At 39.1% G+C, this 27,276-nt stretch overlaps 1 protein-coding gene across 1 annotated transcript in view; it reads left to right on the top strand.

Moving 5' to 3' along the window:
• The window catches only part of Nrg3 (neuregulin 3), a gene marked incomplete at its 5' end in the record, with an annotated part of 1,028,236 nt that overhangs the window by 995,955 nt on the left and 5,005 nt on the right, over positions 1-27,276 (top strand). Inside the window, 2 exons of the mRNA XM_013032069.1 lie at positions 20,746-20,873; positions 25,274-25,444. Of these exons, the coding sequence (XP_012887523.1) occupies positions 20,746-20,873; positions 25,274-25,444 (299 nt within the window). The remainder of the gene's footprint in view (positions 1-20,745; positions 20,874-25,273; positions 25,445-27,276) is intronic.

Raw genomic sequence — 27,276 nt, 5'->3', positions numbered from 1 at the left:
TATATACATATGTGTGTACACATGTATGTGTGGGTGTATGAGAAAAGTTAGGTCTCTGTTTCTGGTTAGAATCTGTCATATGAATTAACCTCTGATCACAATATAAGCTTTAGGGTTTTTGGACCTATCAATTTTTTTGAAAGAAGGGCCTGGGGATAAGACAGGCCTAGGGTCTGCAATGGAAGCAAGAAGCTTCCCTAGCCAGCACCCTATCTGACAAGCCAGCTGTTCCTTCCTATCTTTTCATTAAACCCTTATAATCAAAACCATTGGTGATGAGCTGGGAACGCAGCTTAGAGGTAGAGTGCTTGCCTGACATGCATGAGGCCCTGAGTTCAATTCTTCAGTGTCATATAAACATAAAAAGCCAGAAGTAGTACTTTGGCTTAAGTGGTTGAATGTTACCCTTGAGCCAAAGAAGCTCAGTGACAGTGCACAGGTCCTGAGTTCAAGCCTCAGGACTGGCAAAAAACAAAAAACAAAACCTTTGGTGAGGTTATGCATGCCATGAGAACACACTATGCCCTATCACTGGAGTCTCTGTGTCGGCCAAACTCTGGAGTCACTGACTGCTTTAACTTTCATGCCATGATTATGTATTTTGCCTATATTGATCATGGAATAAACAAGTATCTCTTTAAAAATTATTATATATCATATTTTATTTGGTGCCATTTGTTGGGCTTAGATTCAGGGCTTTGGCACTGTCTCTGAGCTTTTTTGCTGAAGGCTAACATTCTGCCACTTGAGTCACACCTTGATTTCTGCTTTCTTTTGGTGGTTAATTGGAGATAAGAGTCTCATGGACTTTCCTGCCTGAGATGGCTTAGACTAGCAAGCCTCGGATCTCAGTTTCCTGAGTAGCTGGTATTACAGGCATGAACCACTGGAGCCCAGCAAAAGAACAACCATAACAAAAACTGTTTGAATCTTTTATTTTGAAACAAATTCTTCCTGCTATATGGGATCTATAGTATTTCTTAGTATTAAGAAATTACAGCTCCCAGCAGAATTCCAAGCAGAATGTGCACTGAAATGCTGAGCAATGTAGCAGAGGCTGGAGGAGAGGAAGCAATGTGGGGAGGGGGTTGTGGGACACCTGGGGGCTGCCTTAGATCATGGCCAGTCTCCAGCTATGGGTCTCTCTTTTCTTTTTGTTTAGGTTTTGGTGGCAATGGGTTTTGAACTCAGTGCCTCATACTTGCTAAGCAGGTACTGTACTATTGGACCCCTCCACCTATCCCTTTATGCATTCCTTATAGTTAAGATAGGGTCTGACTTTATGCCCACACTTGCCTAGACTGCAATCCTCCATGCCCTTTCCTTGGTTACTGGGATGACCGCTACACCTCACTGTGCTTCCCCTATAGCTTGTGATGACAGGCACGCACAACAACCAATTGAGATGTAGTCACATGAACTTTAGTTCCTGGAATGGCCTCCAGTGGAAATCCTCCAGTCTCTGCCTCCCAGTTAATAACAGTTGCAGGCTTGAGCCATTGCACCTGGCTCCAAATGGATTTCAAAAACTGCGTTGTTAAAGGGATAATGGCAAGAAACTAGCACACTGAGAAATGATATTAAAAAATATGAGACACTAAGAATTGTGCTTTGTTTAGGTCATTCCAAGATGTGTGTATGAGAGGACAGATGAGAAATATTGTCCCAGAAGCAATTTTCCTAATATTAACCATTACACAGTCCCCAGAACTGAAACTTAAAGCAAACTCTCTTCCTCCTACATTCTTTATTAAGGTCGATCTCTTAATTCTGAGATATATTACAAAACAGTAAAGACAGGAGAAAGTTCTCTGATATACACTGAAATATTCCCCTGACAGTAGCAATTCTATGCTGCCATACAAGATTGTATTTCTAGATTCTGAAGCAGGAAAGAAAGGGACAAAGGCCACGGTGTAAACCTAGCATTTGAGAATAATAGCCAATCACCCTGGACACCCTTACCCCTCCCAATGCTTAAATAGCGGGGAATTTACACATCATTTGTGATTCTAAGAAATCATTATACCCAGAAAGTTGCCATTATCATGTGCATAACAGATGTACTTAGATAGTTTAATGTGAATTCATAAATCAGAATTGTTCACCAGTGAAGTTTCCTTCAACTTTTATTCATGGTAAGGTGCAGGGATTGCTCTTTTCAGAACAAGAATGCTCTCGCTAATGATTTCTAATGAATGTAATCCCAGAACCTTCAAAATCTTGGTGATGAGGATTTCTGTTCCTTAGCAACTGGTCCTATCTCAGATAAGCAAAGCTGGACGTCTGTGGAAGCAATAGAGAGAGCCTGGTAACCAGTAATATACCTTTGCAATAGGGAAGGGCATTCAACATGAACTGTGCTTATTGTCATGAGGTAGAGTTGACTGGGCCTTTCACAGGGAGTATGAGGGAGTAGAAACTCAGACAAGCAAGGGCTTGTGAAAATCTACAAAGGTCTGATCATTGTCAATACCTTTAGGCTGGTATATCTACAGTCTGGCAGTTACTAGCCAGGGTTAAGGTAAGAATTCAGTTCTCTCACTGAGACTGGGGCACAGAGACTATCTTTTCTGATGGTTGCATTTCAAAGGAACGGCAAGACCTTGTGAGGTATAGGAGATGTATATTCATCCTCTCCTATTTTTTTTTAGAAAATGTTTTAGAGAGCCAAGTCAAGGACCTACCATGAGGTATTGGTTAGAAGAATTTTTTTAAATAAGTTTTTGTATTGTGAAAATACCATACAGAGGGGTTACAATTACATGAGCAAGATAATGCGTACATTTCTTATCAAGAATTGTTGCCTCCTCCTTTGTTTTTCCCCTACCATCCCTGCCCTCCTATCTCCACAACCACACTCCCCCCAACCTAAATTGTAAAGTTCATTTTTCGACATAGTGTCTTGTACATCTCATTGTTACAATGGGTCCACCTGTATCCCAATTTGTTTTTTCCCTTCTCCTCCCCAAATTATACAGTGAAAACAGGAGTTATACCATGGGGGAGGGACATACAAAGCAAAAAAAAACCCCAAACATTCACCTTATAAAATGTTCCATTTGATAGGAAATGGAAAGACTTAGAAAAAATTATATTAAGTGAAGTAATCGAGGCCCAAAGGAACACAGGTCCCATGGTTTCCCTTATTTGCAATAACTAGTATATGTCTGAGACAAGCAGAAAAGGTCAGATAAGATGATGTTAGGCGAAATGAACCCCAAGATAAGGACACAAGTGGTTTTTTCTTTCTTGCTATTGTTTCTAACATATTGATAAGGTGATTGATTTTCTGGTTAGAAGAAATTTTAAGAGCATTTTTGGCAACTTGAAGTTTCAGGCAGGTACTTAAAAGGGGCTAGAGGTCTTTCTTGGAAACCAGCCAGTCCAGAGCTATTGGAATCTAAATTTGTGTTTGCTCCAGTCACTTACTGAGAAACAGGAATAAGGGATGAAGGCTTTCATGTTGAGAGATTGTAGGAGTAGGAGTATGTGTGTGTGAGTGTGTGTGTGTGTGTGTGTGTGTGTGTGTGTACACTTCTATATTGGGACTTGAACTCAAGGCCCTGCAGATTCCCAAAGCTTTGGCTCTTTAACTGGAAATCAGAATCTCCTGGGCATTTCTGCTGGGGATAGCTTTGAGCCTCAGTCCTTAGTCTTCTGGGTAGCTAGTATTACAGGCATGAGCCACTAGTACCTAGCGTGGTCATAATTTTTATGTTCTAAAGATGAGGTGTGGTTGAAACAAGTTAGATCAAAAAGAGTCCTCATCTCTCACTACATCTTCACAGAGTGGTGCTGCAGCCAGAGTAGGTGCATTGTAGTGTCCCCTTCCTTTTCATCTAACATAAGATTAACACCACTAAAACATTTCCACCTGCTCTAGGATTGCCACTAACTCACGTGGGAAGATCACTTCATTGTCATTTAAGTGAGCCACTCCAGTTTTCTTTCCCCATCCTGACAGATGTTCATTAAGGTTCTTTTGTAATCTTTACTGCAATCTATAATGCTAAAATAAAATTCAATTTGTAAGTTCTCCCAGATCTCATTTGAAGAGAATTATTAGAAATAGAATTTCAAGAAAGAAGTCTGGGCTGGGAATGTAGCTTATTGGTAAAGTGCTTGAACAGCATGCATGAGTTCAATTCCTCAGCACCACATAAACAGAAAATGCTGGAAATGGCGCTGTGGCTAAAGTGGGAGAGTGCTAGCCTTGGGCAAATGAAGCTTAGGGACAGTGCCCAGACCTTGCTTTAAAGCCCTAGGACTAGCAAAAGATCAAAGAAAGAAAGAAAAACAAGGACTTTCAATATTCAAATATGCTAGCTCCTTTTCCCTCCACGCTACTATTCTCTCCAGCCCAGCTGGCCCTACTATTTTGTGCATTGACAAAAGACAACAAGGGTCTCAACTATGTCATTTCCAGAGGCCTCAAGAGAAGATATGAGGATAGAGTGTCTTTTTATTCATAGTATCGTTGGATAAGAAGAAATATAGAAGAAAAAAAACGACATTTTACTCCTAAGTTTCCCACTAGGCCCTATAACAATAAGCAGATTAATAAAAGAAGACACAGGGGTTGTATTTACAAGTACATCACGCATGAAACACATGGAATACCCAGAAATGTATTTCTGTAAGGGTAACTGAGAATTTAGGCTTAAATACCATTTCAAAATATAGGTAAAAGGTGTTGAGACTTCTGTTTCAGGTAGGAGAGCAAGAAAATTAGTTAATACAAAAGTTGTTGGTGTGGTCTGTCATGACAGACTTAATTTCTTCTCTGTCACTAGGTGCTCTCCCCTCCTTTTCAGAAAAGCCAAAAGATATATTTTTGCAAACCCAAATTTCTTTTACAAATGGAAAATTTCTGCCCTGTTTGTAGAGCTTTACCTGGATTAGCCTGTTCCCCATGGCCTTTAGCTCAACATTATCTGTATGCCCTATCTTGGGATAGCATATCTTGGCATTCCTCTACACATAAGCCATCACATCGTTGAAATGTGCTGTAAATATCTAACACCATACATTCATTAGAGAAAATGGCTAAGCAAAAAATAAGAGTCCAGGGAGACAATATATTTCAAAGGAAGGTGTTTCCAGGACTTGTGAGAGGAGAGCAAATTGCATAGAAGAGGTATGTGTACAAAGCTATGACATTCACACATTGCTGGCTTGGGCTCAGGTGTTCACTGAGCTGGCCCCATTGACTAGATAGAGATGAACAAATTGCTTCCCCAAGGCACATGTCAGTTTCAGCTCAAAGGCAATGTGGGTCACCGCCAGTCCTCTTCTATCTTTATCACCATTTCCTTTGCTAATTTAATAGGAGAAAATAGCATTCTTTGAAATTTGCATTTCTTTATTTGATAGTGAAGTATTATCTCTGTCCACATATTTCTCGTCAAATTTCCTCTTTGGTGAATTACATGCTGATACCCTTTGCTCACAATTTTATTACAGGAAGCAAATAGCAATTTGACTGCAATTTTCTATGCTTTAAGTTTTTGAGAGAAAACAGTGATAGAGAATAGATATTAATCATCCACTAAAAAGGAACAGAAAAACTTAACATTTGCTTTCCTCCAAAGCTATTCTTAAAAGCTATAAGGAGAAGCATGCATTGTTCAGTGTATTTGAAGGCCCTAACGCACAGGTAGTCTTAGGGAAGCAAAATGCATTCTCACTTTGTCCTAAGAATTTTGAGACTCCTATTAAAATGTAAATACATTCATGGAAAATTTGCATTGAAAGGACTTTTGCATCTTAGGTTTACTATTATTATTTTGGCAAGCACTATGAGAAAATACCAGTGTTGACAACAAAAACAATAAATAGTAAAAACTGTTCCATTTGTTTTTTCCTTTGCTACCACTTGATGAATCTGAGTCAGAAAAAAAAAGACATAATTACTACCTAACTTCCCAGCTAATGCACCAAACATGTTAAGGGAAATTTAGAGCAATTAATTTGACCTTGGTTCTTTTATCCAACAAAAGAGAAGAATTCGGGCAAGTGGTGAACATAATGAAGGCAACACAAAAGTTTATTAGAAAAGGAATATGGCTGAGAAAGATAGCATGTGTCAGAGAAGACAGCACTCAGCTCATGTCAGACATCTTGTGCCACAGTCTTTGTTGCAGACGTTGGCCTTGGGTAAACCAGTGAGAAGTAGTGTCCTTGGAAACTGCTTTCTGGTTGGTAGTTGTTTGTAGTGCCAAATATTTTGTTCTGGTCCTTCTTTCCTCTTTCTTCTATCTTTATTCCATCGGGTTTTACGTCCTCATTCTTTTGTAGCTCTCTGCCTCCATTTCATTGTCGGGCAGATTTTGGTTATCCCACCAGCTGCACGTTCTATAGGCTGCCTGTTTCTTCGACTACCTTGCATCACTATGACCTTGCAGATGGCCAGCATTGTGAAAGGCTGACAGCTCTTTTGGCCCAGCCCTGGCAACGCCTGCTAAAGTTCAACCCCACAGCTAGCTAGCTTCCTTGCTTTACCTCAGGCTTCTTCTTCTGCTTTCCTACGAGTCCTCCTTTCACTGAGTCCAGGAATCAAGGAATGAAATCCATTGGCAAGGAAGATTGGGTGTGAAGGTATCAACCAAAATAAAATGAACAGGAAAACAACCAAAAAAAATGGAATTCCCACTGAGCAAGACTAGTCCTGAAAGAGGATAGTCACCTGAGGAGCTTTGTCTAGGGGATAGAGGAGTTAATTTGTTTAGTTTTCGGGAATGATTAACTTCTATGATTCTTAAGGGCTGAGAAGTTGACTCTGAACATGATATTTTGAGTTGTGGTGCCCTTTTCTTTCCAAATGGCAAGGGTAGTGAGGATGTCCAGAACTCCAAATGTGATGATTAGGAAATTCTGAGCCCTCAGTTTCACCACCAAGTTTCCTACTGCTACAGGCATATATTGCCAATGTAAGGAGAGGCACACAGTATCATGGTGGGCTAGCACTCCTGAGATAGGGAAAAAGAAATCCTATCGGCTAAGCCTATCAGACAAATCTGTCTTCATTTTATCTTGAGGCCCAAGTTAACTATTTGAAATTCTTCACAAATTGTAGTATTCACCAAATGAATTGTCTCCTTCTGGCATTCCCTTACATTCATTAAACATTCATGGGGAAGAGTTTTACTTTATAATCATTTAACAAGATGTGAAACACCTAGTCAAGTAAGTAACAAGATATTCTGGAAGAACTTGACACAGATAGCATACAGCGAGAGTAGATTGTCCTGGCAGGGTTTCAGAAGCATCTAGTGTCTATCTTCATTGACAAATAAATCACTTGTGACTCACAGACATGAACTATCCTCATTTATGAGAAAGTGCTGAGAACAGAATTATAATTATCAGAGCCATCACAGTATGGAAAAGTTTTTAATGAAGTTCTGGGAAAGAGATGCTTTGTTCTTTTCTGGTAAACCTAGAGGAAAAAAAAGAATATATAATCACAAAGTAAATGGGAGGAAATTATACACATGAAACTGATTTTTAGACTTCAGGCCCAAGTCCAGGAATCTCAAGTTAGTTTCAGCCTCTTTCCTCCATATGCTAAATATAGAGACATGGTGAATGGCAGAGGAAGTATCTTTTTGACATGGTAGTCAGAAGAAGTCAGGACTTCAGTATATCTTTGGTCATCTTTAGGGGTACAGACAGTGACTCAGGTTCAATAGAGAGAGTAGGGGCAGGAGATGAGAAAGGGAGACAAAAGGGGAATGAATAGGCAGATAAGCATAGATGACAATCCAGCGGCATTAATGCTCCTCCCCTTCTGGGAGACCTTGGGAAAGCAGACAGAGTCAGGTGGAACCTACACTGCTCTTCTTCCTGAAGCTTCTAGAAAGCTGAGATCATGGCTTTATGAAAGCAAAGCCCCTGATGACACCGAAGTTGACCTGCCCAGGAGATCAGAGCACATTCCTTTGGGGTGCAGGGATGTGGCTCAAGCAGATGGAGGAGCTGACACTCAACAAATGGGCTATGAAGGACGGGGCCCTTGAAGCTACAGTGGGCTATCCATTACTGTCTTCTTACATCAAGTAATCAGTGGCCATCCTCTCCACCCTCCTTTTCTTCCTCCATCCTGGGAAGCAGGTGGATAAGACATCAAATGGCAATGCAACCCTTCCCAGTTGGAAGTTTGGGTTGGGAGACTTATACCAACCTGTCAGTAACTGAGAGGATTTTCTTCGGTTTCCCCTGGTGTCTTATTCTTACTTTCCGATAAACTCTGCTCCTGCACCCATTTAGCCAGCCTCATCTATCTATCTATCTATCTATCTATCTATCTATCTATCTATCTATCTATCTATCTATCTATCTATCTATCTATCTATCTATCTATATCTATATCTATCTATCTACCTATCTATCTGATCTAGTCTATTTAATTTGATAGAGATGAATAATTCATGGCCCCTAGATGGTACCCAAATGTATGTGTAGTCTCAAGTTATGGATCTAACCTGGTTGAACATAATCTGTGTCTTTGTCCCCGAGGAGTTGTGGAAAAGTTGCCATCAGTTTATTACTAGAACAGGAAGAGGAAATAGGTGGTCACTTAAGCTTTGGACTGCTCTCTTTAAGCTGATAAGAAGAAGGTAGTGACTGGTTAAAGGCCAGTTTTCTTTCCACACAAGGTGCTTATCTGTGAATTTTTTCTTTTCTGGAAAAGAAGATGATTGGAAAAGTACTGCAGCAGAGACTAGCTCAGATCAAAGGCACAGATAGAAATGTAGTGGCTTTTAGTTAATTTACAGAACCCAGAGAAAGCATCTTTTAGGCTGTTTCTTCTATACAGTGGTTGTGTTACCTTTTGATAAATCCAAATCAGAAAAAGATATACTTAATCCCTAATGTCCCTGACAATGGCTTCAAATGTGTTCAGGCAATTTAGGGCAGTTAAGTTGACTTTAGTCCTTGTATTGTCAAGAGAAAAATTTAGGCAAGACTTCAACACAGTAAAGGTAATAGGAAAGTTTATTAGAAAACAAACACAGCAGAGAAAGCAAGCACATGGTATAGGCATGCCATAGGAAGATACCATTTCAGTTCATCTCGGGCATCTTGATCAATATTCTCCATGACGGACACTGGCCTTCTGTTAAACAGGAAGAATTGGAGTCCTTGAAGATAGTTTTCTGATTGGTGGGTCTCCTTGCTGTTTCCTATAAGATCATGACACCAAAGATCTAGAGAGTCCTATCCTGTTTCCTCATATTTTTTGGTCCTTCTGATTTTTTTTATTCTTTTGTAGACCTGCCCCTTTTTTATTTTTAAGCAGGTTTTGTTTTATCAGTGTATCCTGCCATCTGCAATTTCCTTCCTGCCAGCTGCAAGTTCCTTCCTGTCTACTTTCCTACTAACTCATATCACATTCTACTTTTTGTTGCAATGACTTTATTAAGAAACATAAATTTATAGATAGGGAGTCACAGTCCGTGAGAAAGAAACAGAAGATAATACTTAGATGCTAAAGAATAAAGCATTGGTGGCTCATGCCTGTAATCCTAGATATTCAGGAAGCTGAGATCTGAGTATTGATATACTCAAAGCCAGCCTGAGCTGTACAGTCCATGAGAGTCTGATCTCCACTTAACCAACAAAACGCCAGAGATGTTGCTGTGGTTCAGAGTGGTAGAGTGCAAGCTTTGAGCACAAAAGCTCAGGACAGTGCCCAGGCCCTGAGATCAAACCCCATTATAGGCACAAAAGAAAGGAAGAAAGGAAAAAAGGAAGGAAGGAAGGAAGGATGGAAGGTAAGAGAGAGAAAGATAGAGAAAGAAAGAAAGAAAGAAAGAAAGAGAGAAAGAGAGAAAGAAAGAAAGAAAGAAAGAAAGAAAGAAAGAAAGAAAGAAAGAAAGAAAGAAAAGCAAGCAAGCAAGCATATGAGATGGAACTCAGCCTTAGTAACTGGCCCAGTAGCATGAATTTATTCAGCAACACTTACTGAATTTTTCTTTGTGTTAGGCACTATGGAAAAATTCAATACAAAAGAGATTATATCCAGCTTGAGTATACTCATAAACCAGTAGCAGAGACAAATAAGTAAGTGTGCACCATTTTATAATGTACATACATCAAATTAAAGTGCTGTCATAGGGTGAAAAAATAACCCCTGGGTTTCATTAGTGGATCTAAATACTGCATTAAGTAGTTGGCATTTGAACTGACTTGCAAGAGGGAGTGGAAGTTCAAGGAATTACTTGCGGAGGGTATTTCATGATAACATTAATTAAAGTGAGTTTTGAATAGTTCCAATATAAAACTTGATCTCTTGTTTGAAATACCAAATTCTACCTTACTGATTCAATGTAGAGCCATGGATTTTTGTGCACATTCAAGTCTCTATTAAGTAGTATCAGACCGTGCCCAGTAAGGGCAAGAATATAAGGGAGGAAAATAAGCCACCATCCAAGTCACAATGATGAGTTAAACTTTTCCATATGACATAAAACCTCTCTTGTTTTATAAAGAGTTTTTTAATTACTGTACATGATAGATATTAATGAAATAATCCTAAAGATAAATGTAGAATTAATTCCATGTAGAGGTACTGGTACATTTCTCAGCCAGGTAAACAGTTAAGAGGTAGAATGATGAGTACAGAAAAGCATCACATTTATTAAAAGTGAGGTAGAATAGTACAGACTCTCCATAGAGTGGGGTCCTGGAACGAGAAGACCATTACAGCATGCCAGCCTACCTTCCTTCCTTCCTTCCTTCCTTCCTTCCTTCCTTCCTTCCTGCTTTCCTGCCTTCCTGCCTTCCTTCCAACTTCCTTCCTTTTGTGCTGGTCCTGGGGCTCGAACTCAGGGACTAGGCACTGAGTGTTTGGGCTGGAGGCTAGTGCTCTATCACTGAGCCACAGCTCCACTTCTGGCTTTTTGGTGGCTAAGTAAAGATAAGAGTCTCACAGACTTTCCTGCTCAGGCTGGCACTAAACTGAAATCCTCAAATCTCAGCATAGCTGAGATTAGCTCAGAGTAGCTAGGATTATAGGTGTGAACCACTGGCACCCAGTACTACCACAGGGCTCCTCCATTTCTCCCATAAATTATTTTTCTTTCATGAGTCATGGGCTTTGTGCTGACTGACTGATGGCTCATGCATGTGTGCTACCTTGGCCCTTTTTGTTGATTCCCGTGCTTCAGAGAGGGAGTACGAAGGTAAGTTCATTTGGTCATGCCTGACCAATCAATCAACTGTGCGGATGCCTGATCATAAACTATTGACTTAGGATTTTTAGCAGGAACCCAGAGTATTATGGACCACATGTTTTTGGCCATGTGTTATGGCCATCATTTTGTATCTTTCATCTACCTGATAGTTCTCCTTTCTTTCTCTCAGAACTATATGACTACAGCCAATAGTCAGTGGTGCTGTCAGAGCTTATAGCCCAACTGATGGAAGAATTAGTATGACATAGGCACATTGCCCATATAAGGTGCCCTTCACTGGGGCAGGGAAGGAAGTGAATGCTTTCCATTCCTGCTGCTTGGAGGAAATCTAGTTATATTATTTTGTACTCAAGGAAATGTGCTTTAACCTTGACTGCCATTGTTAGAGGTCTCCCTGCTCTGCTGCACGGTGCAAAAATTCTGGAAAAAGCCACAGTGGACAAGTGGCTTTTAATTACTTGCATTTGAAGTCTAGACGAAATTACTCTTGAAAGCATGTCCTAAGCACTCCATTTTCTGGGACTCCATTTTCTGGGCTTCTCATTCAGATGGTCAATAAAGAACATGTTGATGAAGATGAGCTCAGCTGGGAGCTAGGCAGAGAGAACCATAGAGTTAACATGGTTGGGAAAGGTCCTTCTTCCTGCCTTTCTTGCTGAGGTTCTAGGACAAGGTGATTAGCAACTCTGTCAAAACTGCTTTCTAACACAGACCCCACTTTGATTTAACCTTCTGACTCCCTCCAAGTACATGAGCCAGTCAGGAAAACAACAATGTCACTGTTCCACGGCCAACGTAAGCCTGCTTTATTTGACGAGGCTATTGATTCCAGCACACAAGCAGCCATGTTAGGAGCACAGCCTCTTGTAGTCAGCAGCAGTGGACGGCCACTCTGTCCACTGGACAGGGAGATTAACTAGGAAGAGGGCTTCCCCGGAAAATAATGCTGTTGGGCCAGAATGTGAGTTTCAAAGGAACTTATTTAGACTTATGCTAAGAAGACCAGTGAATCATGATTACATTTCCTATTTCATATTAACGTGACATTTTCTACCAAAGGGGATCTTAGTAACATGTGTACCTGTGTGCCAGACATTGGTGGCTCATACCTATAAAAACTAGTTACTTAGGGGGCTGAGATATGGAGAATTGCAGTTTGAAACCAGTTGGGGCAGAAAAAGCTGCAAGACTCTATCTCCAATGAACCACCAAACTGCCATACTGGAGGTATGACTCATGTGGTAGAGCACCAGCTGTGAAGAGAAAAAAATCCAATTGAGAGCAAGAGGTCCTGAATTAAAACCCTAGTACCTCAGAGCATCAAAAACAAACAAACAAACAAACACAGACCAAAGCAAAATAAAAATCAAAATGTCAGGCACTGAGTGAAAGAAAGAATATGGCATCAATTGCCAGACGTTGGTAACAATGGGGAGAGGTAAAAAGGGAGGTTGAGTCAGGCAGTAGACCTGAGCAATGAAACTTCACCTGAAATACGGTATGACAGGTGAAACTGCAGATCTTAACTTCTCTCAGAGATGGAGTTGCATAGATACATGAAGAAGCTGTAGTAAGTGTTGTAGCATAGAACACCAATGTGCAAAGGCTATTCTTCTAGTCAGTTAAGCTCACACATTAGGAGGCTTGGTGTAGGTTAGCTGTTTGTACTTTGAGAGTGTTCAGGTGAGCTACACAAGAAACAATGTGGAGGCCTTTAGTCACTTAATTCTGTGTGTGTGTGTGTGTGTGTGTGTGTGTGTGCGTATGTGTGTGTGCGTGTGTGTGTATGTGTGTGATGGTCCTGGGGCTTTATAAATCTTTCAGTTACCCATGTCATTTTAACTATGTTCTATTGACCTAATGTCACATTTTTGATGGCCTTCTGCTGAGCACCACCAAGTGTTGTAGGTTCCTTTTGCATATAAGTTAGAATGAGACCAAGTTAGAATGAGACAATTATCCAGTAATATTTCTTCCATGCATCATAGAATGGGGTGCACACAAGATCTGGGCACTGCTGGTACTCATTGCTGCTAGAGTGGCCTCACTTCCAGCTCCTATCAGCACACAGATCAAAGACACCCCCCCCCACTACCTGATACACTTTATTTCTGTGCAGATCACTGGTACTTGAATTCAGGACCTGGAATTTTCCCTTATCTTTTTTTGCTTAAGGTTAGCTCACTCTCTGTTTGAGCCACAACTCCACTTCCAGCTTTCTGGTGGTTGAGTTGGAGATAAAATTCTCAAGGACTTTTCCTGTCTGGGCTGGCTTCAAATTGATATATTCAGATCTCAGTCTTCTGAGTAGCTAAGATGATAGTTTTTTGTTAATAGATACAATGTACATAATAAATTGGGGAAGAGAAGCTTAGGTAAATATACCTTTGGTTTAGTATAAGGTAGTATGTTAACCATGGAAAAGAGATGGATTTGGCTTAACATGGGAAGTATTGGTAGGCATCTGGATTTGAAATCCACTAGTGTTTAAGTCTTGTCTGCTTATTGCTTGTTTTTCTCTACACCAGTGTCTTGGGTTCTTCTTAGTGCCCTTAGGAGATGTGTGTCATGTGGCTTTTTCCTCTGGAACCCACTGTAATCACAATGGACCTCTGTTGCTAAGGGGGGGAAAGAAGTTCTTCAATAATCTTAAGAGTGGATGTCATTCTTTGAGTGGGATTTGTCCTAAACATGATTGAGTCTTTCACTAGATATTCTTTACTTTTTCCCTTATGTGAGAGGAATGTTGGGGGGTGTAGGGCTGGATTCAGGGAATCTTTTTGTTTCCCCTCAGGTGAAATAAGGTTTTGGTAAAGACTTTTTCCACTAGACTATGGCCTTTGTTCTTTAGAAGGGCTCTGTGTGCCTTTCAGAGTGTTATTGATACTTTTTTCCACTTTGACTGGTAGAGATGTGAGATGATTGGTTGTTCTTGTTTGTTATAAAAACCTCATGTGGTTCCTAGGGGTAAAACCCATGAGCACAGTGGCTTCGACCCCTCATATCATTCAAATCCTCACAGACCACATATAGATTCTAGCAGCTTGCCAAAATTGCCATGGAAGCATTCTGACCAGCCTCTGCTTCCAGCAGATTCTGCTGTAAGCAAGCTGACCTTTGTTATGGATCTTTCTCTTCATGGATCTCGGCAGATTTCTGGGAGTTGCATCCTCAGTTATCTGATGAACACAAGAACAGTCCTTGATTTTCAACTTGTCCCTATTTTTTGTTTTTCCTTTTCCTAAGGACAGAAACAATAACCTTCAAGTTCTTTTCAGAGCTGAAACTGGAAGCTACCTCTGCATTCATTTTGAATCTACCTGTATAGAATATCAATTTGAAGGACTTCCAGATTATTAGATTGAAAAAATATTTTTCCATATCTTAACTAAGCCTGCACAGGGATATCAGCAATTTAAATCTGAAGCTCAGTGTAATTGCAATTACTACAGAAGAGAGACACAGAGAGAAAGAGAGGGAAAGAAAAAAAATAAGAAGATGATACGAAGGGGGAAGGAGAGAGGGAAGTATAGAAAGAGGGAGAGGGAGAAACTATAAAAATAAGGTGTTGAGTGTGTGTGAATGCATGCATATGTGCATGCACAAGCCAGTTAGTCTTGGAGCTTGAACTCAGAGCATGGACACTGTCCCTGAGCTGTTTTGGTCAAGCTTAGTACTTTCCTACTCAAGTCACAGTTTCACTTACCACTGTTTATTGGTTAATTGGAGATAAGTGTCTCATGGACTTTCCTGCCTTGGCTGGCTTTGAACTCTTGGCCTCAGGCCTCAGCTTCCTGAGTAGCTGGAATTATAAACATGAGACATTAGTGCTGGGCTAAACAAAATTATAAGGAAATTTATAGCACTAAAACGTGTGACAGAAAAAAGTTTAGGAAATATCTGCTAAAACAGCATTAATAATCAGGACAAGTAGTAGATCAGTGTAATTCATGACTTTCATCTTAGATTTTTGGACAAAGCTCTAGATCTCTGAAGATTAAAACACTGACTGTGAACTGAGGGCCTCCAGTCTGAATTATGCCCTTTTGATATTCATTGTTTAAGACATACAAGCAGTGACTGACGTGTAGTGATTTTGCAATTTGAATACAAAATATAGATGTCCAGAAACAGTTGGCTGGCATTGCTAGCCCCAAGAGCTCTCTGCAGTTGCTTAGCCTTCTAAGCATTTTTGTCTTGTAAGCCAACTAATTACAAGTTCAGGGGAAAACAACCAAACTGAAACACATGTTTATAAACCTGGAAGTCAGACAGAAGTTCAGGATGTTGGCAATACCTCAATACACATATTCATTCATCTGACTTTCCTAGGGAGAGCCTGAAATATACAACTTTAATCAGTAAGAAGCTCACAAAGAAATTTCTATCATAATCAAGTCTTGTTATTTAGGGTTGTTGAAATCAATCACCATTTACAAATTATCTCCATATCATCATCATCATCATCATCATCATCATCATCTCCATCACCATCTCCTTCCTCCTGCTCCTCTTCCTACCCATCCTCTTTCTCTTCTTCCTCTCTGTTGTACCAAAGTCTGATCTGCATCAACAAGTCTGCTTTTGTAGAATTTATATTCTGGCTCAAGAGGTGGTTATTACTGCCACTATGTGGCTTATTTTGAAAATACGTAGAGAATAAACCACATTTGGAGCTCTGAACTTCAAAATAATGACTGAAAAATTTCCAAGACTCTGTAAGTAAAAATCACTATATAAAGTCATGTGTCACTTAACAATGGGAATATGTGTTGACAAATGCATTATTGAACCAATTTAATCATTATATAAACATCATTGAATGTAATTAAACAAATCTTGATTCTAAAGGTCAATATTCCATGTAGCCTCTTTATACAATCAAGAAATGGGGGTAAACAGAAGACTTGTGAAGCTGCTGCTAATTTTACATACCATACAGTCTTGCAGCAAAGTTACAAAACAATGATTCGAATTTAGATTGATGGTGAAAACCTGTAATTCCAGCTACTCAAGAAGCAGAGGCAGGGGGGTTATAAGAAGACCAGCCTCTTATTCAAAATAAGAAGGCTTTGTTTGAGCAGGACACCGGTGGCTCAAGCCTGTAATCTTAGCTACTAAGGAAGCTGAGATCTGAGGAGTATGGTTTGAAGCCAGCCAGCCAGTTAAATTCATGAGACTCTTATCTCCAGAAGTAGAGCTGTGGCTCAAGTGGTAGAGTGCTATCTTTGAGTACAAATACCAGAGACAGCATCCAGAGTTCAAGCCCTAGGTCCAGCAGAAAAAAAAGGAAGTTTTTGACGGATAGTAGCTATATCTTAGCACTAGTGTGGTTTACTAGCCTTTGTGAAGCCAACAGTTCAATCTCCAGACCCACAATAAAATGACAAAAATAATAATTAGATGTATGGTATATGTCCTTTGGTATAGGATATATAGAAATCAGTAACAGTCATTTATTATTATTATCATTATTAAATATTATCTACTACACATGACTGAATGTTTTATCATCATCAACACCATTACAAGTGCCCCATGCTACATTACTTACTGTATTAAAAGCTCACGAGGAGATGGGAATGTTTCAGCTTGGTTATAATGTTATGAGAACCATTGTTTATGCAATCAGTCTTTGACAGAACTTTGTTTTGTAGTAGTTTAATACCCAGCTAGTCATTTATTTAAAATAATTTGTTTTGTGTAAAAATGATCTATATCCTGAGTGATTGTATAGCAGTACATATATGCACAAAAGTTGACATATATAGACATATATAAAGAAAAATGTGTAACTACATATAGATATATTCAACATATGTGCATGTATTTATTCTATTCTTTTCTTATTTTTAAAAATAGTTTTGTGTATACACTTTTTTGTATCTTGCTTTCATTCTGAATAACGCTACACTAGTGAACATTTCTTTTATTTCAAGTGTTTCTCTTTTATATTTGTCTTGCTTGGTTATTAAAAACTGAGAAATTGTATCACTGGTATACCCTAGAATCATTTCATATAGTACTTTTGCAGTAATTTCTTAATGGAATTCTGGGAAGTATTATTTTGGATCAAAGATTACATATATTAAAATTTTTGCAACCTATTGTTGATTGGTCTGTCAACAAAAATAGGACCAACTGTACATTTTCTGGATCTTTTACATATTAGATTGTGCTTGGAATTTATTTTTGCCTATTTTTTATTTAGGGGGAAAGGGTAGTACTAGGGTTTGAACTCACGATTGCTCAAGATTGCTTGGCATGCTTGCTTGGATGTGCTTCATTGCTGTAGTCCCTCCTCTATTCTGACTGGTTAATGGTTAATTGGAGAAGGGGGTCTCATGAAGTTTGTCTCTGAGGCTGGATTTGAACCTCAGACCTTTGGTCTCATTCTCCTGAGAAGCTAGGATTATAGATTTGAGACACCGTTGCTCTGTTCATCATTCTTTTACAAAGAATGCAAGAAGTCTACCTTTCTATGAGGATACTATGTACCAGTCTGCAAAATTTTTCTGCAAAATTTATACTATTGCTTTTCTTATTTTTTTCTCACTTAATTCCTGTGCGGTCTTTGAATTATAAGACTAGTTTTGCTCTAGTGGAGAGTTCTTTTCTTTCTTTATTATTATTTTTCATTGGTTGTAGGGTTTGAATTGAGGGCCTAGGTGCTATCCCTGAACTCTTTTTGCTCAAGGCTAATGCTCTACCACCTAAAATTGTATTAATTGTATTTGGGCCAGGCCCAAAGAAACATAGGTCCCATGGTTTCCCTTATTTGCAATAACTAGTATATGTCTGAGACAAGCAGAAATGGTCAGGTAAGTTGATGTTAGGCGAAGTGAACCCCAAGATAAGGACTCAAATGGTTTTTCTTTCTTGCTATTGTTTCTAACATATTTATAAGATATTTCTTTGTTGCCTTGTATGTCCCTCCCCCACGGTATAACCCCTGTTTTCATTATGTTTGATGTTGGTATAATTTGGGGAGGGGAAGGGAAAAACAAATTGTTTAAATAGGGATACAGATGGACCCATTGCAACAATGAGATGTACAAGTCGTTATGTCGAAAAACGAACTTTACAATTTTCGTGAGGGTGGGGAGGTGGGGAATGGGAATGGGAAGGGAGGATAGGGAAACAAAGGAGAGGTAACAATGCTTGATAAGAAATGTACTCATTACCTTGATCATGTGATTGTAACCCTTCTGTTTGGTATTTTAAAAAAAGACTAGTTTTGCAAGTAAATATCAAATATTTGTTCAAATTTGTATTTCTGGTTTAATGATTAGTTGCTATTTGGGGTAGTTATATTGGTAGTAAATTAAACTTAGCATAAATTATGTCACTCTATGTCTCCATGTTTTGAGCCTTCAAAATTTTTTTTCTATCTAAAGTTATGAGTAAATTTGCATACCTAGCCTTATAAAGAATTTTCTATTAATCAAAGAGATCATTCTTTATTGAATTTAAAGTCCAAGATCAGTCTCATACTTTTCTAATATTGACCAAAGTTGTATATCTTTTTCTTCTCTGCTCATTCTTATTTACTATGTAATTTTTGGAATTCATATAACATGAGAATGTAGGCAACCTACCAATTGATTGGATATGGCTCTTAGTTTGAAATGTATGTGTGCATATGTTCTTTTCTGACACTTAAGAGAACATTATTTTATTTTGTTTATTTGGCCGGTGCTGGAGTTTGAACTCAGAGGGCCTGGGCATGGTCTCTGAGCCTCTTTGTCCTCAAGACTACCAGCATAAGCTCCTAGTGCCCAGCTGAGAATTCTTAAAAAGCTATAACAGCCATGTGCCAGTGGCTTACACCTGTAATTCTAGCCACTCAGGAGGCTGAGATTTGAGGATCACAATTCACAGCCCAAGCAGGAAAGTCCTTGAGACTCATCTCTATTTAACCACCAAAAATCCACAAGTGGAGTTGTGGCTCCAGTGGTAGAGTGCCAGCCTTGAGCAAAAAAAAGCTCAGGGACAATGTTCAGGCCCTAAATTCAAGCCCTAGTACTGGGCACTGGCACACACACACACACACACACACACACACACACACACACAGAGCTATAAAACATCCTCCCTTTTTAGTCCAATTATTGGAACCAAACCAAAGACATCATTTGTAATGAACAAGCATTTGACCATTGAGCCACATCCCCAGCTTAAGGACATGTCATGAAGTGTCATCTGTATTACTAAGCTACCCTTCCTTTTACCTGTTTTCAAGACATTGTTGAATATTTTCTCATTCATTTTTCAACCTTTCTAACAAGAGATTTCATTATGCTATCTATAGATTTGCAATTTCTAAAGGTTGCTTAACTTCAACTTGTCTTTCTTTTTGCATTATTGTCTAAACTTCCTCTATGAACTTCTTTGCTATGGGAATGAAAAGAAAAAGTCTAGTGAGTTTTAGTTTCATGGTTGCTGAGAATAATACTTAAAATCTCTGTCTTGATAAAAGTGAGATATTGATTATTCAGATTCCAAAATCTCTTTGGTTAGCAGTCTAAAAGTGCCATTTCTGAGGGAAGTTCTCAGCTAGAATTTCTAGCAGAGAAACTTGTGCCCCTTTCTGCAGGCTCAGGTCCAAAGTATCCAGAGATTGTTCAACTTGACATTTGCTGCTTCCCTGAGACATCATGTGACATTTCCCTTAGGTTTGCTAAAGGCATCATCTCCAGAAGGCTTCTTTAGACCTCTGTCCTTTGTTAAGTATGAAACCAAGGGTCAGGAACTATAAAGGGGAAATGTTGAAAAATTTTCTCAAGACATGGTAATCACCTGGTAATAGACTGAAAGAGAAAAGCATAAGACCCCGGAGGACAGATATTCATATTCAATGTTCCCATAATTCTCAGAATGCTATAAAAGGTTATGCACTGTACCTGTATTATTATTACTATTACTCAAGCTAGTAATTCAAATTTTTATGTGTATGCACCAGTTCTGGGGATTGAATCCAGGGCCGGGGCACTGTCTTTGAGAGTTTTTGCTCAAGGTTTGCACTCCACCATTTGAGCCCCAGCTTTACTTCTGACATTTTGGAAGTTCATTGGCGATAAGAGTCTCACAGACTTTCCTGCCTGGGCTGGCCTTGAACTTCAGTCCTCAGATCTCATCTTCCTGAGTAGCTAGGATTACAGGCATGTGCCATCAGTGTCCTGCTCATTTGCTTCTTTTTTAAAAAAAACATAAACTTTACATAGAATGTATTATTCTCACAAGTGTTTTCTGGCCGTTATTCAGTTTGCTGTGGTTGCAGCTAGAAATGAGAAGATAGATTCAGCATTCCAAATAAAGGACTATCTTTGATTGTCCTTATCTAATCCCAGAGAAAGTTTGGAGATGAGGGTACATACTCAATGCATGATAAACAAGATGGACTTCATATGTTCTTGTTTCCCATTTTCCTGGCCAGGTGCCCAGGAGAAAGTAACATTCCAAGAGCGTCTCCATTCCTAGCTCTCCTGTTCTCAGCCCTCCACTCAAAACCAACCAGCTCAACTCTGTTTGTGATTTCCCACAGTACTCAAAGACGGACAGGCATCCTGTGACTGCACTGGAGAAAATGATGGAGTCAAGTTTTTCCAGCCCCCAGTCATTCCCTGAAGTCCCTTCTCCAGACAGAGGAAGCCAACCTGTCAAACATCACAGGTACAGGTAGCTAATCGTGGTGGCAGTGGGCAACTTCACACTGGGTGTTTGCTGGACACAGGTGGCCAGGAATGGCTGCCGAGTACAGGAGAAGAGATGGTTCTTGCTTCTTCTGTGGCTCTTCATGGAAGTCATGTTCAAGCAGCTTGTGACAGGTAAATCAAAGACACCAGCTTCCCCCATGGACAGCATTGCCCCTCAAAGTGCCCGAGGGAAGCCTTCACACTGGGGCACAGTGAATGGTTGCATTCTGTGAAATATAAAATGACAAGTTTTCCTAGCCTACCTAGCGCTATCTGCATTGTTAATGTTGAATTCTGCCCTAGGCAGTGCTATGAGTTGCTCCTTCCAACAGGGTCCATAGCAAAGAAAATTTTCTAGAGGAAAAGTCCTGTTCAATCTTTTCTTTGGGCTTGCAAGATCTGATCTCAATACAATGTCATTCTTTTGCAAGCTGAAATAGAAATTGGTTCTTGGTGGTGGGCAGGCCGGGGGTGGGGGGAAGACAACAATATAAAATTTAAAAAAATATTTGATACATTTTATGCTACTCTGGAGCTGAACCTGTTATTTTTCAACATCTTCTCCATCCTGTTTTCTTTTTCCATGTGCAAAATCATGTCTTGTTCTCCACAAGGGAAAGGAAATCTGTTCCAAACCAAGTGTTAGAGTCTGGGACTAATGCTTGAGCTGACATGGCTTGTGTATGTCTACACGTACACCTCTATCTTTGCCCAACTTCTCCAGAGACAGAAGTTTACTTTTATCAAACTACAAATACATATCCTAAAATGGTTCATAATTAAAGTTTTTAAAAAGGCTTCTCATGAGACTAAATTTAGAGTTAATGGTGAAACCAATGGTTAGGAACTATGGAGGTGAAATGTTCATATGTTCATCCAGACATGATAATTAGGCAATAACAGACTGGAACAGAAGTACTTAAGGACCACTTCTGTTGACCCTCATTTACATATATCGATACTTTGTGTGCCAAAATGCAGCACATTTTGTCATAGGAGATGGCCATCTCCCTCTCTGTCAGCCTTTGGAGAAGAAATGCCCTACTCCTGGCCACATGTACATTGCAATTTTCAGTCTTCAATTTAAGGCTGAATTATGTGTGGCTTTTGGATAGCTGTTCTAGTTATTTTTAAGTTTTGGGTTGTACCATTTGTTGCCTCTACAGAACACTTCACTGTGAAAAGAGCATTTCATCTCCCAGAGCCTAATAGAAGTCATCTTAATTGGGGAAATATCTCGAAAATTGTCAGCCTTTTGCAAGATGAATATTTTCATGAAAACATTCTTTTCCCCCTGCTGATTATAACATATGTTAAAGTAGAATTCCACCCAGTCAAGTAAAAGGGTTTTTAATGTTACATTATTCCCATACCCTATCATGCCATAAATATTTTAAAGCTGAAGTTTTTAAAACTTAGCAGCTTCTAATGGGGATGAACTGATGCATCCTTAAACCCAGTTCTGGTCTGTGTGTACATTCCTCCTGTGCTCGTTTGGATTTGATTTCTAGAGGTCATTGGAAGCTGAAAAGAGGTCATTTAAAGACACTTTATTGTTTGGCTCAATGACATGGCAGTATCTGTTGACTTACATTGTGTTCCAATAGATAGGCAAGGGTTGATTTATAAAGTACACTTTAGAACTTTGGAAATTATAGGGTAATATATGATGGCTCTTGTTTTGTAAAACATGCCTTAGATTTTAAGTGCTTGTGTGATTGATAAACCAGTCACTGATTTATACAGCCTGCTAACTGCTCCATGATTTCCTGAATGCCACCTGGTTAGGAAGCCTGAATAGCTGATTGATCAATGATTTAGGTGCAGAACTATGTTTTAGACAGGTCACCACATCATGTAGTCATAGTAGTTATGACAGTTCAGTGAGTTACGAAGAATTGTTTTTTTTTAGGGGAGGATCACCGAGAATATGACTCATGACTCATTTAGATAACTTACTTATGAACCAAACATTAATTCAAAGCCACTATTTCTAATGTTCTGTCCTAAAAGCCACCTACTTAAGAAAGAAATCTATTAAAGCATGTCATTTTTAATGCAATATATCTTGGGGCATCTGACACTTATAAAAAGCACATGGTCAGGTTTTCCATCATGATGTGAGATGATCACATGTTGCCAGTTGTGGCAGAGGAATTTTTATTGGATTTATAGGCTACTATGTGCCAGGCTACATTCTAAGTGCTTGCATAATTTATCTGCTTTAATTATTGCATGATACTAGGAGTTTCTTTGGCCACAATCCTCACTAGATCCTGCCACATAGCCTGTAACTTTCTTTACTAAGCCATATGCTCCTGAAGAGCTATGTGTCCTCCAGCCCATGTTGGCTCAGAGGCAAGACATGGAAACATGAGAGGAAATTAAGAAGAGTAGCATAGCACTTTGTCCCTCCCCCACTCTCTCTCTGCTTGATTGCCTCAGTATGAGGATCTTCAGAGACAAGAGAGACTGCCAGCTGACCTTGTCCTTATAATACTCAATGTTCCTCTTCTTGACCTTTTCAGGGCAGTAGCAACTTCATGCCTTTTAGCTTAATTTTTTTCTGCCAAACACTGATAACATCATTTAAGTTATAAAATGTTCTCAAATGAAAAGGAATTTATGCCAGGTATTGGTAGCCTCTACCTTTAATCCTAGCTACTCAGGAAGCTGAGATATAAGGATCTCAGTTCAAAGCCAATCAGGCAGAAAAATCCATGAGATTCTCCTTTCCAATTAACTACCAAAAAATGTGGAAGTGGAGCTTTGGTTCAAGTAGTAAAGCACCAGCTTTGAGTAAAATAGCTTAGGGATAGTGGCCAGGCCCTGAATTGAAGCACTTTTTTTTTAAAAAAGAAAAGACATTTATTTCCCTCCAATACTCTATTGCAAGTATGTATCCCAGTATCAAGTTTCTGTTCATGCTCACAGCTGAGATTTCTGTGCAGATACCTTAATCTTCCATGATGGCCATACATGGGAACATAGATTAGAAGTGAGGAGAAATAGTAACAAAACAGCTGTTCCTTCAGTGTTTTGGCTTATTTGGCTCTCTTAATAGGTATTTGGAGTCTTGATATGCAAGAAGTATCAGGATAAAAAGAACTGAGGTATACTGGTGTTGCCAGATCTGTTGTTTGCACAAATTCAAGAAGCTAATATTTTCTGAGAAGCATACAGCATTATCCATCACTTTGACAAACCCAGGAAAGTGGCTGCTAGTACGCAAATGTGAAGTTCTCAAATGCTCACTTTAAATACTATTTTCCAAGTTTATCTTATATTTACGAAGTAGCAGAAATAATTGATATTGTTGGGAGAAAAAAATGACAAAATTAATCTTGCCAGACTAGACCCTAGAATATACTAAGTGAAAATTTGAGAAGGATTTCTATCTTTGCTAACATGAAAATAGTGGTATTTTTCAGACAATGCAAATAGGACATACAATTCTTACTTCATGTACTGTGCAGATAAGACTGATCCAGTTTAACCACATAAAATATCACTAGCTATATCTACTAGTGAACAAAATTCTCACCAGTCAGTTCACTAGGGTAAAGGTAGAAATCAATACAGAAGATATACTGAGTCAAAGTAGCAGTCAATTTTTTGTTGAGTCTAGTTCTTTTATTATTATATAATCCACATGAGAGGTTTCCAGTTTGTTAGAGTTTATGCCAAATCTCACTTTGTCTTTTGACCTCTGCTGGTAGAAACACAGTTAACTTGAGTATTTCAGATCTATATAACAAATGAAATATCTCACCCAATGCTTATTAACAGAAAACTTGAAGGAAAAAAGTAGTTTAGTTATTTGAGATTGATGAAAATCTGGGGACAGTGAACTGAGAATTTATCACATATGTTAAGAAAAGAATGCCAATTAAAGTCAGGTTTGTTTATTCTATCACTAAGAAATGAAAAATTTTCCATAAATCCCTTCTGGGCTTCCTTGAATTTCGTTCTTTTCAGTGTCTAATAAGGCCATTTTTATTCCAATTAGAGAGACAGCTATATGGCTTGGATAATCAGGGGTAGGAATTGGAATCTTGAGAATTCCTTAAACCCATTTCTTAACTCTGTCTGGAAAGCTAGTTACTTTAATCAGCAGTACTCTAAATTGGAAAGCCAGAAACAAAGGTACTTCTCTTTGTCTCTGTGTCTCCACAAGGAGAGTGAAGTGGGCATATCCTAATCCCAGCCAAGCTCATAAATGATGCTCATGGACGGGCCTTGGGGCCAGGACATTGAGGATATGGGGGCAGGGTGGGATAAATGCAATGTTTGAGAAATTCAAGCAACCACCTGGAGGTTATTGCTATGATCTCTTTGGTTTGTTGGTTTCGTTTTGTCTCCTTTTCAATCCAGCAGGAGTCTGTCCTCTTGCTGTAGCCCTGGACAAAGAAGTGGGATGCTTCATAGAAATACCTTCAGAAGGACACCCCCCTCACCCCGTAGCAGGCTGGGAGGAATTGTGGGACCAGCATATCAGCAACTCGAAGAATCAAGGATCCCAGACCAGGATTCAATACCTTGTCAAGGGTAGGTCTTCAAAGTAATGGGATTTAGGGAGGATGTCAGGAATGTACTCATTTAAATTGAGTTATACATTTCTTGAGGTTTTTTTATTCACTGATTTTTTTTCATGAATTGTATGTTTATGTTTATGGCCATCTTTGTTCCACCAAGGTATGATAGAAATAGGTGTTAGGCAAATGTTAGACTGAAAAGAAATTGTGATGGTAGGAAGAAAGTAAGTGTGAATGTTCTAGGCTATATATTTTTATATGCTTTCTGAAACAACTGAGAATGTGTGCTTGATTTAAAATAATAATAGAGGTTTCTTAGAAGGACCAAAATGTTTCAGCATTTATCAGCCAGTTAGAAAAAAATTACTTAATTTTCTGACCTATATTGTGGACTACCCTAAACAATAACATTAATACCACACCTTTTTCCATGAAACATTTCTGAGTACTGAACCTAAGTAAATACAAAGAGCACAAAGCAACAGTATGACTTCAAAGAGCTCATATCTCTTAAGTATTCAGGGCACAGTGTGGAAAGCTCAGCTTTGGATATCATAGCTGCTGCTTGGTAGAGTGCAAAAAATTCCCATCCTATAATGGACAAAGGCCCTGAGCATAGTTCAAGATGAATTTTAGTAATCACTTTTTACATTGGCTTAAAACAATCAATCAAATATGGCAGTTCCTACTGGAATTCTAATTGCATCCCTGCCCCTTACTATTTGTGAATGTGTGTATGTATGTGTATGTGTGTGTGTGTGTGTGTATGTGTGTGAGTATGTGTGTGTGTGAGAGAGAGAGAGAAACAGAGAAAGAGAGAAAGAGAGAGAGAGGAGGGGGAATAAAATCTGACTTTAAATTTAAATTGTACATAAGCCCCCCCTGAGGATTATTGGTCAGATTTTTATTTAAAAATAAGATGTGCATGTGCTTACATGTGAAACATAGCAACTGTGGAAGTAGCACTGGTTTCCTGTCATAATTATTGTTGTAAAGTTATTGATTTCAGGAGCAATGGACTCAAGGTTTACCTACTCCAGAAATTACAAGTTAGGCTCTGCTTGCATCTGGTTTTTTCCCTTCCGAATGACCTAAGCCAGGTTTCTGTATAGTCTTGACCTGGATCATTTTTCCAGATTATATAATTCCAACTGAAGAGGCCAAAGCTGGGAAAAGGTGTAGTCCTGAGCTTCACCTTACTCTTTTCTGCTGGACATGAGATTAATGGTGCAGTATTCTATCAGATAGAACTCAGTATCGATTTCCTTAAAAGACTAGAAGAGAGGACCCAAACCGCCTAGGGTTAGGCATTGTCATTTTTTGAAGCAATTGCAAAATGCATTTCATACAGATTTAGGAAAACAGTTGGAAATTCAACATAACAGTCAAATTGTACAAAATGTATTCTGCAAGTCAAGAAGTAGTTTGCATATGTCTTGGCCTTTTCTCCGAACAAAATAAGAAGGAGAATCTTTCCTTGAACCTGTAATTATAACTGATCATATTTTATAGCTACTTTTCTTCAGAAGTCAGCAGTAATGCTTACTCTCCCTACCCCAACCACTAAGAATGAAGGTAACGTCAGCTTGAGAGATTATTTTTATTGTGAAAATACTGTACAGAGGGTTATAATTACATAGGCAAGATAATGAGTACATTTCTTATCAAGCATTGTAGCCTCCTCCTTTGTTTCCCCTTTCCATCCCTTCCCATCCTCCCCCCGCCCCCCCACCCAGTCCTCCCCATTCCCCCCACCCCAACCAAAGTTGTAAAGTTCGTTTTCGACATAACAACTTGTACATCTCATTGTTGCAATGGGTCCACCTGTATCCCTATTTAAACGAT

Source organism: Dipodomys ordii, unplaced genomic scaffold, assembly GCF_000151885.1.
Source record: "Dipodomys ordii isolate 6190 unplaced genomic scaffold, Dord_2.0 Scaffold148, whole genome shotgun sequence".
NCBI classification, from domain to species: Eukaryota; Metazoa; Chordata; class Mammalia; order Rodentia; family Heteromyidae; genus Dipodomys; species Dipodomys ordii.
This window is presented reverse-complemented; position numbering and strand designations above follow the sequence as displayed.